Source organism: Rhea pennata, chromosome 1 (assembly GCF_028389875.1).
Source record: "Rhea pennata isolate bPtePen1 chromosome 1, bPtePen1.pri, whole genome shotgun sequence".
Taxonomy (NCBI): Eukaryota; Metazoa; Chordata; class Aves; order Rheiformes; family Rheidae; genus Rhea; species Rhea pennata.
This window is the reverse complement of record NC_084663.1, coordinates 64830755-64842857: the sequence shown is the minus strand read 5'-3', so window position 1 is coordinate 64842857 and position 12103 is coordinate 64830755. Positions and strand designations below refer to the sequence as shown.

The window sequence follows — 12103 nt, the reverse complement described above, 5'->3', positions numbered from 1 at the left end:
GTATGCCTTACCAGACTCAGAAACAAACCTCAACAGTATATACTTTGATAACATACATATTAACTTAGAATGGCTTTGTAAATACATAAAGTATTCAGTTTCACAGTAATACTTCCACTAAAATACATCAGAATAGATACTAGACCATCTACAAGAGTAAATTTCTTCAAGTTTCACCAGGATTTAGAATCCAAAATGCTTTGGCAACTATAGATTTTGCTAGTTTGCCCCAAGATCTGAGTTAAAACATATTTTATTTTATACTCTAATTAAAGAAATATTTCACTTTTATGAATTCTTTTAAAATAAAAGCTTTGAAATGAAGCTTATTTACTCTTGAGTTACTATCTCCAAATAAGTACATGTAACAGATAAATGCTTCATTACAAGCCACATTAAGTTTTTCGAAACCAAGGCAAATACCCTACTTTAACCAACGAATTACTTGCTCCAAACCAATAATAATGATTATTATTGAAGGTATGGAGAAGTCTGTAATCCAAGAAATATGATGCTTCCATCAAATCTCACTTGAATGAAAATAATTCTGCTTAAAAAAAAAAAAAAGCAGATGTACTCTGGGCATGCTTATGAATTACCAAGTATACAAATGCAGATCTCACTCCAAAGAAACTGGAAGAGACCCTTTCCTTATATAAAAGACCTGAAACCTCCTCCTGCCAATTGTATTACCCAATTTGAATATTGAAAGAATTCTTGAACAATCATACAAATCCCTGTTTAAACATTTATTGCTTATGGTATTTGCATTCACAGTAGCAACAGATCACTGATGACCTGTAGATTGCCTTTAAAAATAATTTGTTTCTGTTTCATGAATTGTTCTCTAGATTTTTGTCTCAAATGGTCTTACAGCTCAATTCCTCCCCCTTGATTCCAATCGCTACTTTGTAGATGACAATTCTGTGAAAGTTCATAAAATATTGAAGTTTTGGGAAAGAAAATACTGAATCCTCCAACAATAACTACCAAGACTTGATCTTGGCTCATAAGAATCTTTGAGCGTACAATTCTGTTTTATAAACTGACTCCATAATTAGATTAATATTACAGTGTTCTTTGAACATTTATATGGAAGTATAACAGACAAATCTCCAGAATACCTTTTTAGTAATGTTTTGGTCTGTTAGTCTATTAGCCACTGTGCTCAATTACCCTGAGCTGAAGGCCAAATAAAATGATTTCACCATTTCTCCTTTCGCCTGTAACCAGTGAAGCAGACGGCAACTTATATAAGCAAAGATGAAAATCTAGACCACAGTATAACTCTTGATGCAGCAAGAAAACTAAAAGGAGGTTGTTTCTTCAGAAAAATAGAATAACCCTTAGTGTATTGCCTATCTGCACAAAATAACAGATTTTTTAAAAAATTAAAAAATTGATAAAAGAACATTAAGTCTGTAAAAACAGCCAAAACACTAATAAGCACCAAAAACTAAGTTCTCCACGCTACTTTAAAGCCATGTTCATGCGCATACACATTATGATACTGAATTTACAGGATCAAGCTCCTCTTTCCCTCCCTACCCTATCTCATCAGGATTTCAAGTGTTTTCAGAATAACATCAGATTATCATCCCCCTCCTCAACCTCTACACAAGTACATCCCAGTCAAATTGACAATCAAGACAAGAACTGTGGTTTATTCAGGACACACTAATACTGACTTCTTTCCAAGTCAGAGCCTTCACTGTCTGAGACAGGAACACAATTAGTCCTTTAAACAGAACTACTGTTTCCCTCCTTTCTCTGGAATTTGATTGAGGGATTTATCATTGGTAGCTTTGGCATCAGTTTCCAATAATAAGAAAACAAAAAGAGCCAACTCAACCTCCAACATCCCACCAGAAGCTCAAACTTTTTGATATGAACCATACCATTTTAAGCTGCACCTGCCCTGTCTTAAAAAAAGCTAAAGTAAAAAATAACTAATTGTTTAGAACAGTTGATATTGTAATATGTATGAAAAATAATTGTTATATAATGGACTGGTCATTTACTGGCACTTAACTCCTGTTATCACTTTTGTGCCAGCAATATGAGATCTAGCCACCCAAATGACAGCTTTTCTTTCCACAGAATTGTACTGGCAGGCAGATGCAACATTCAAGAAGGAGCTCTTGCTAGCAGGAAAAGAAAGGTCAAGAATATCTTATTGCAAACCTTAAGATTTGAAACTGAAAATTAGGTACATATAAAAAATTTAAAAAGTGACTTCTCACACTTTTGTCTGGAAACTTACCCAGAAACTCAAAGTAGCATAAGTAATTTTGCTAGTAGTAAAAAAAACTGTTAAGAACATTCATCCAGGAATGTATATAAAAAAGGAAATACGATTATACACATCCCATGGCTTACTGTATCTTCCCCAATTTCTTATTCTGACCTTCCACCTACATCTTCGCAGTGCTTTTTAATCTTCCAGTTTTTTGGACTTGAGACGTTCTGCATGAACTCAGGTAGAATGTTTGACCTCCTTGTTTTGATTCCTTAACAGCTAAGGATAAGCTCCTTTAAAATTAACATATATAAATTGTTCAGACTATTGTGACTTGTTCAGATATTTCCCTTACTTATGCACTCTGACACCACTACAAGATCTATTCAATCAGTTTTATTTATATGGCTTGAATGACTCACTAATTTCATGGTACACAATTCAACTTTCAAGTGCACAACCTTCACAGAAGTTTTCCACATATTTTTCCAGATAGAGATAAAGTAAAAACCACTGCAGAACTATTCTTTTGGATTTGCAGAAAGCTTAACTCATCTTCTTTATGCCAAAGTCAAGAGTAACTTTAAGAGAACCAAAAAACAAGAGTCAGATTTGGAACACAAATGTAGTAAAGAAAATTAATACAGGAGGGAAGACAGAAGTAAGAAAAAAAGATGACAATAAAAGGAACAGTACTAGATCTAAGTATTCTCTCATAGCATTGAGTTCACTGCTGGTTATTTATAACACTCCTAATCTTGCTTGTACTGTAGCACTTAGTGATGTATATTCTAAAGATTAACTCAGATGAAACAGGATATCACCACTGCAGAGATAATTCTCTTTTGATTTGGGTAACGGAATATGTTAGACTTAACAACAGAATTTTAAGTTCAGCATTTTACTAAAGCTTAATTTTGATCATCCTCTGTTGTTTTGAAGAAAGCTACTTAAATACAGGATAAGCAGAACAGTACTATTAGAACAGCCCAAAGAGAAGTAAATATGTAAGCCTAATTACATATAATAAAACAAAAATAAAATACATACATACGCCTAATTAGTGAGCCTAATTTTTTATTTAGGTGGAAAAATAAAACCACCCTCAAACATATCAAGAGTCACATGCATAGGCAATCTCTTAAATCCCCAGAGATGGAGTGCAGAGGCCAAGTGAACAACAAAATGATCTTAGGCCAGGCACCAACATCTCAGGAAAGAATTACTGCATTTAAAATCACAGATTCATGATCAATCCTATCACGAATTTTAATTACATTTGGAATGGAAAGAGCTTATATAAATATTTCAAAGAATCGATTACATCTGTATCTTCATAGAATGGACAGACTTGAGAACACTGGCATGCTTGTTCAGTCAATGATTTATACATTCCAGCACCACATCAGGTTTACAATTTAACAGATCATATTCCTCCTTGGAAAACACTTTTCAAAATCTGTAACTTTGCTTGGCTGATCCATTCTATGCCAAGTCAGGAAGACCCTTCTGATGTTTGTCCTATTCTTCCTGCTAGTGTTGTCTTATCAATTAAAATTCAGCAGGGATAGCATATGCAACCTTAAAAAAGGACACCAACATCACTGTTCAGCCTTTCATAAAGTCCTGCGTATCTTATCGAAAGCGCTCCAGAACTCTATATATTTCCTACACATAGACAGTAATAGCTGACATATAGCCTTGTAGAATTAAGAACTAAATAATATAGAACTCATCAGTTCTCATTAGGCAGTTTCCAGTAAAGCAGAAGGGCCTCTGCACACACGCCCAGACTGCTGCTCTTGGTAGCAAGTGAGTTTACTATCCCATGCTTTCCTTGTATAATTATTCAAGGAAGTGATGCATGAACTAACAACATTTGTGAGCTCTTCTTTGCCATACATCCTCTTGAATCAGATTGGGGAATTTATTAGCCATCTTGCAAAGGTGTTTTTCAGCTACCTCGGATCTTACCTTACCCACTACAAAAGAGCAGCTCCCATACTGTTCTAGTATATTCAAAGCATTTTACTTAAATACTCACAGCAGTTATGTGTTTAACAGACTAAAAGTTTATCTTCCCCACCCCTTCACGGTTATTCAGTTGTAAGCAACCCTTTTGTTTCATAATCAATAAAATGTAAATTTAAGATGAAGTTTAAGTAGAGATAAGTAGTAAAACTACGTCTCAAGAGATCACACTTGAGTACACTCAAGAGTGATCAAATCAAAATAATGCAAGGCTTGGAACACTTCAAGTAATATTGTATTGTAAGGGTTTTTCTTTAACAGAACACTGGAAAGCTACAACACAGGATACCTGAACGGCCTCAGTCCAGCAGCTTCAGGTCAGTGCTAGTCCTGATATGCTCCTGCACAACCTCAGAGGTGCATTTATACAGCATTATAATCCAGTAAGGCTTTCAGGCATACATTAGATCAAAAAAAAAAAAATGTTTCCGTTTGCAAGACAATCCAGATACCAATATAGGCCATAATCATGAACCACACTTCATCAGACTACATACTGAGCTAACTGGGATGTCAATATATCCACGGTATGGTTAATCTGTAACTCAAGTAATCCACCTATCTATAATGCTGACTTCAGTGTTTATTTTCATTTAGTTTGTTCCTGAAGGAGTAGAAATGATTTCTATGAACATGCAAAAGAAAATATATTACTCCAAGAAGTTAAAGACATCCATTTCTACTTATTTTCTCCTTGCTTATCACTTTTGTCCTAGACAAATTTAATTGTCTTCTCTTCCACAATGCTCAGAGACTTCAGCAATATCTCTGATTGCTATCCCTTTTTGGGAGGGAAAAGTAGTACTTCAAAATCATGTTTTTTGCTTCAGACCCTCCACTTAGTTCTGCAGTAGTGAAGTTTTCCTCATTTCTCAGTATGTCCACACAAATAACAATATGCCCCAAAGAACTTCAAGTCTTTTAGCAGTTACCACAATTTTGTGAAGAATGCTAAGCAATTGCTCTGTTTTCTAGTCCAAGTCACTGAAGCTCCTCTAGCCTTAATAATAAAAAACAAACAAACAAACAACAACAAAGAATCATCACCAGAAATGCCCAACAGGTAAACATAATATCAGACTTATTTTCTAACCACATTTCTCTCATAGGCAACCATCCCCCTAACTTCCTGTCCAGCACTAAAAATCTGTTACTTTCAGTTTGGCAGAGTGTTTAATCTACATATAGTATTAGTCTAGTTGATTTGCAAATATAACTGTAACCTGTGGTATGTTTAGAAGGCAATAACGTAGAAGATTACAGCAGCTCATGAAAAAGTATTCTCAGTTAAGCTAGGGGAGATGCAATTACTCCAAGTCAAAAATTTATTGTTACCTTTTTCATACAAAACCGAGTTTATCTTGCCAAAAATCTTTGTGCTTAGTGACTGAACAGGAATTACACTTAGCCTGAGAAATCTACAGCTAGCTGGAAACATTACATGTACTTCTGTTGACAGAAAAGTCTTTATAAGCAATTATACATTTTATCTCATTCCACTGGGGAAGGAGGAGAAAGAAGAAAGAAGTGAATACCACGCATGTTAATAAACATTCTGCAGGTTTAACAGACTCTGCTGTTCTTTCAAACAGCACTTTTTAAACCCCATTCCCTCTCTGAGGGAAGCAAATTTTCCAGTTCTGCATGGGTCCTCCTAACTCATCTGACTGCGTATTTGTTTCATCTATTGCTATGAAAGCTTCTTCTTTCTTGCAGAATTTTAAGAATTTCAGTGGATGTATGTGGGAAGAGTGAAGAATTACTTTAAACTCAGCCTTGCAAAAACACTTCTGAGGGCAACATATGCTGTCTATATTCAAAAGGAAGACATTAAAGAAAGCAAACAGCAAAAATCACTTTTTATTGAGTTGTTATAAATATGGTGTCATCTATTTTTTAAACAACTAGTCTTAAACTACAACTTCAGTACTTAAGTAAAACACTTAACATAGAAAAAAAACTTGACAAAATTACAAATTGAGAAATATTGAGACTAAGATGCTTTTATTGAAAAGAAAGAAGCCTTACAGGACTATTCAAATGGTAGAAATAACCTTTCATATTTTTAATCAAATAGAAGCCAGCCATGTCTTCCAAACCCATACACTGACAGCACCAAGATCTCAGTTCTGAAGCAACAAATAACATTTGACATTTGTCTATCTCATTGCCAACACACATAGCTATGTTTATGTGAATGACGATTTTTCTGAAGAAAGCATCTTCAAAATAAGGCAAAAATCTCTTAACAGGAAAAAAAAAAAAAAGGAAATTGAGACTCTGCCTTCTACCTCTCTACCCTTCCCTCGTCCAAAAACCACTGAAGTAGCAGAAACTCTCTCTCTAACTTAAGAGCACAGATCAACCATTGAAAAGAAAGATTTCTACATTGTACTGTGGGTTTCACCTGATGATTGAAATAAGGTTCTCCAACTGATCCAATTAGCTAGATTTCTTGGTACCTACTAACCAAACCTGAAGTGGAAAAAAAGATAAAACCGTTGTAGATTATGACAGCACAAGTGAAGAGAAGCTGTGACTTCCCACAGTCAGTTTGCTGAAAATAAATGAACTAGAAGGGAGATCTTGCAGGGAGGAAACGAGTAAGAGAGTGAGCTTCTGCTTTACCAGACAACAGGGAAATATGCATTGAGTAAGGGAAAGAGAACTCTCCAGATCCACTCACTGTAGGAAAAGCCTCAGCTGGAACCTGTACCTTGTTTCTTAAGTTAAATGTGAAGGCAATCAGTGCTTTGATAGTTCCAGTTCTCAGAAAAGTATTTTCTTCTCCATTCTGTGTGTTGTTTTGACTGTCTTGCTTATCAGGTATAAAGCTTTTGCTCCTTGCTAACTGCCTGTTCCAGTTATGATTTAGCATTCAGTGACTTCACCAGAATTATACAAACTGCACTAGTAGAAATTTCCTCTTATGAAATGTTGTAGGCAGTCTTGCATATCTTGAAGGCTGCATCTTCATAAAATGCTAGATTTCTTCTGATTTCTGGAAACCTCTGATTTCTCATTTGTTTTAGTGGCTCTTCTATTCTAAATTCCCCGTTGGTTCATTGGATGCAACAGACTCTTGTAAAAGTTTCTACCTCATTAGTGCAGTTAGCAGATGCCTTCACCTTCTTCACTATAGTATCAGCCAGGCTTGCTCAAGCCACTTTCAACAGCAAATTGAACTAAGTATTTAACTTTGCACTGAAGTAGAGTAAGTGTGCTCACAAAAACTCACTTGCTGCATCTATTGCAGAGATATTGCAAGAGCCACTGAGGAAGGGTGGAAATATGATAAATCTGTGTAACTAGTACTCTGGTGATCTTGTAGATACAAATTAATTCAAGATAGTTACTGTTAGAGTTTGTCTCAGAAAATGATAGACAAGAATCTGTTAATTGCTATGTGTACTGAGCTTTCTAGATACACAGAATTCTACAAAAGCTGCAGTAACAATCTACACTATCTGCTGAAAGATTCTGGAGGCCCAAGACTGACAGGAAATAAAAACAAACCAGTGTAGCATCCAACTTCCTTGAAGAGGAATAGTGCAAGACGTAAGTACATGCTCATTAAAAAATGGTTGAAGTGGGATAACATTAATATTCCCAGTTATTACCTAAAGCATTTCATGGACAGAACAGAGCATGTGAGCAGGCAGCCACTTTGATGCAAAGTCCAGCAGCTTAGCTGAAACTGTCAGAGAAGACTATTCAAGCTAAGCTGCTGGACTTTGTACTAAAGCAGCTGGAAGTACTCACACACATTTCTTTCTGCCAAGAGCACTGTAAGTTTGGGTTACTTTCAAGCAAAGCTGACAACTGGAGTAGGAAGAATTTAAATCATCACAGCAAAATATGTCAGCACCTGTCAATACCTTAAGCTCCCAAAGACAATCATTAAGTTGTTCAAGGTTTAAATAAGTATAGCTAAATTACATATAGCCTCCAAAATCTTGTGAGCCTCTATTCGGTCATAACACTTTCTAGACAATACTCCTGAACACTAAGGATTCACTGAAGCAGAATCTGGCTGTCACATACAGGCACTTTTCCCACAAACCTCATTGACAACTGAAGGCAAATGAGGACAGAATCTAGCCTGCAAATACTACAGAGTATCTAAAGGTTTATTACACAAGTGTCTACTGTTCCTTTAGCACTTGCCTTAACAGGATCTCAAAACACTTCACGGAAGGTTAATGAATTAAGCCTCAACACACCTGGTAGCTTAGCATCACCCTATTAAGGATGAGCCCTGAGGCACAGGGAGGGAGGATAACTAACCAAGGCCACACATGCCTTTATACAGAAGATTAGCTAGACAGGACTAGGACACTGGCTACTCGGGCCACAAAGCTCTGTGTACTAGACTTATTATAATATCTTCAGCAGCATGTAAGAGGGTCGATGGGAGGCAGAGGGAGGCGCAGGGCAAAGCGGGAGAAAAGGAGGAAGCACGCAGTAACTGAGAGGGCTGCCACAGGGGGAAGGGAAGTATGTCCTCTTGCCCAGAGTCTCACCACCGCAAAAAAGCTCACAGTGGCGACGCAAAGGCTCTCCCCAAGCAGGTCGCAGATCCTGAGGGTCTCTTGCCTCCACGAAACCCTGCGCCACACCACCCACCAGGCCGACGCCGCCTCGCCCAACTCCGCCCGGCCGAGGCCCTCGCCGCGCCCGCCGCCTACCTTGGCCACATAGTCCTTCACCTCGTCCAAGTCTCCATTTTTGAGGGCCCACATGAACTCCTTGTCAGACATCGCGGCCTCCGGGCAGAGGCGCGGGCGGGCGAGAGAGACGGTGACGGCCCAGGAAGAGCTCCGCAGCGCGAGGGCGGCGGGCAGTAACCCCTCCCCCGTGCGGCGGCCGCTGGCTCCGGTGGCTGGGCAGGGCCGGGCCGGGCCGGGCTGGGCAGGGCAGGGCAGAAGCCGGCGGCAGTTACGGCCGTTAGGGCTCAGCGCCGCGGCAGCGCAGCGGAATCCGCCTAACTGAAGGAAAAGCGGTTTACTTGCGCGCGGCGCTTCCGCTTCCGGTTTTCATTCAGCGGCTCCCCCTCCCCCCCCCCCCCCCGCCGTGGTCCGCTGCCCACCGTAGCGAGACACCCACGCGGGGAAGCGGGCCGCGGTGCGCATGCGCTGCCCGCGGGCTACCGCCGGAGCGCTGCTGCGCCTGCGCCCACCTCAGCGTCCCTCCGTTCCCGAGATACGGTGGGAAGCGGCGGGGGGGGGAGGGGCGCGAAGGGAATGCAGGAGGCCGGGGTTGGGGGGGGCAGGGGGGAAAAAGGGAGTGGCGCATGCGCGCTGCTCTCCTCTCGGCCTCGCCCCGCCCCCGGCTGCCCGGAGGTTGCCATGGCGACGGGGCCTGCGCCGTGGCTCGCCAACCGTCCCGCTGCCCCGCCCAGAGGGCCGTTAAGCTTGCCGCGGGGTGAGGGCGGAGCCGTTTGAAATTCAGGCTGAGAAAGCCCTGTTTTGGCAGCACGCGGTGCCTGAAGCGGCTGTACGGAAGAGGCGCGTGTGCGTGGGGGCAGTGCAGCAGGGCGCGCTGAGGCCAGGAAGGTGGCGGGCCCCTGCGGCCAAACTCACACCCAAGGAGCTAAGGGTTGAGGTGTCTCTTCTCAAAACCAGGGGTGCTGGGCATGCTGTGAGTGATGATCACAGTACTTCTGCAACATGCCCAGTGATACATAGCAGGGAGTACATGCTAGTAAAAGGATGGCATCTTGCGCTTGCTTTGCGGTTTTTTTGAAACCACATGTATTGTGTGTGGGATATGCAGCCTGAGGAGTGCTAGGTGCCTCCGGCGTGACTTCTGACAGGCAGCTGCTGTGCTTTGTCCGCATGGCAGGCATCATCCTGCACACCCTTGGAGCTAGGACTGACTGCTTGGACTGTACGCACTAAGGCAACAATGTGAAAAAGTACAAGTACTTCTTAAAAGTAGTAATACTATCATTAGTGGGAAAGAGGGAGCACTCCACCATGTAACTCTCCAAAATCTGCAATTTTGGGGGAGGGAGAGAGAAGGAGAACAGTGCCGTATGGCTCATGACTCCTTCTGTGTTACTCTCTTTGTACTTCAGAACCACAGAAATGATAAATATGTAGAGCTTTACAGATTTTTGATGAGGACTAAATGGTATTCAAATGAAATAGAATAGCATGTTCCTTGCAAGGAAATACAAATCAAAACCATTTACGATCAGGACAATTACTTGTTTCACTTATAAACTAAGGAGTTCTGGAACATAAAATATGACTTTGTCCTCGTTCCTTCTAAAGTCATTAAAGAAAATTAAAAAAAAAAAAACCTGAAAGCCAAACTGTAAAATGCCCTTGCGCCCTTGCGCTGTTTTGTAACTTAGACCTTGTTGGTCTAAGTATGTTCACAGATGTGAAATTTTCAGTGCTTAATTTTCAATCTACTGGCAAGCAGATTGAAATGGCAAGCAGGTTTGCTTTTTTTTTTTTTTTTTTTTTTTTTAGTAAGCTAAATCCAGTTTCGTCATTATTTAGGAAGTTAAAATAACCTGGAGTTAATAAGTGTGATGAAAACATTCTTAAAATTCTAGATACTTAAATATATATCAAGGAGACAAATTGTGGCCATTTTTTAAGAATGTTGAACAAATGTTGATGAGCAAATGATGAACAGTTGCCATGTTTGCACTGATTAACCCATGAATCTCGTCATTCAGTTCTGCCAACAATTTGCCTTACTCCTGTCTGATCATTGAAGCAGGAGCTCTTGCACACTTCTCTCTTTTTCTGTAAGTCCTGCTACCCAAAGTATGTGACTGAGTCCGACATTGTTGCCATTCTATCAGATACATGCCTCTTGGAGAGGTACACTTGCTAATTAGCATCAGACCTAAAATTCGAAATGACTTTTGTCTGTTTAATGAGTAACACTAAATTTCTCAGGTATGCATCCAGAAATAAACCCCATGCCTGATTACCATTTTCTAGCTGTGCGATGCTGTTGCATGACTGCCTTAATACCTGCATGCAGTGCCTTAGTCCTTTTTATTTGCATTTTTTTTCCAGTGTAGTTCCAGCTCATGAAAGTCTTCTTGCTTATAACATCCTTGTTTCCTGGGTTTACTGATCAGAAAAAATGTGTGAGGAACATAGCAAATACATGTTTAGCAAACGGATTTCTTAAACACAAAAATTTTACGCTTGAAAGCACTATAAAGTTACAGATCTGTTACTGAGAAGAAACATAGTACTAAACATACAAAGGCTATGAAACTTAGGTTTAACTCGAAACCAGTTCTACATTTTTCTCTTTTTACTTTGCCTTTCTGGTAAGCAGTAGAGGAATGACCTCTCCACTTGTGGAAAGGTCTCCCCTTTAAACTATCTTTAACCGTTTTAGCCAAAGCTCTAGGTTGTCTTTCAGTGCACTATTTGGAGAATTAGTTCATTGCTGAGAAACAGATTCAATGGCCAACAGTTATAACTATGTTGGCTTCTCAGAAGTAAGCCTTCACCTGCTGATATTCCCATCTACAAAATAGTGTTGTAGTCTCATGAGCAGAGGTTTCAATGCAACCTGAAAGTCATGCTCCAGAGAGTTATAAAGATCACTAAACAAAACGTCATTAACAATTTGATAAAGATACTTGCCAAATGTATTACCAGCAAGAAAGAACCACAGAATCACAGAATCAGTAAGGTTGGAAGGGACCTCTGGAGATCATCTAGTCCAGCCTCCCTGCTCAGGCATGGTCACCTAGAGCATATTAGACAGGGTTGCATCCAAGCAGGCCTTGAAGATCTCCCAAGAAGGAGACTCCACAACCTCTCCAGGCAACCAGGTCCAGTGCTCCGT

The 12103-nt window shown here is 39.9% G+C and overlaps 1 protein-coding gene across 1 annotated transcript in view; it reads right to left on the bottom strand.

Moving 5' to 3' along the window:
• Positions 1-9318, bottom strand: part of MTPN (myotrophin) — a 47339-nt gene extending 38021 nt beyond the window's left edge. Inside the window, exon 1 of the mRNA XM_062590028.1 lies at positions 8959-9318. Within this exon, the coding sequence (XP_062446012.1) occupies positions 8959-9030 (72 nt within the window). The 5' untranslated portion in view covers positions 9031-9318. The remainder of the gene's footprint in view (positions 1-8958) is intronic.
• Positions 9319-12103: the final 2785 nt, after the last annotated feature.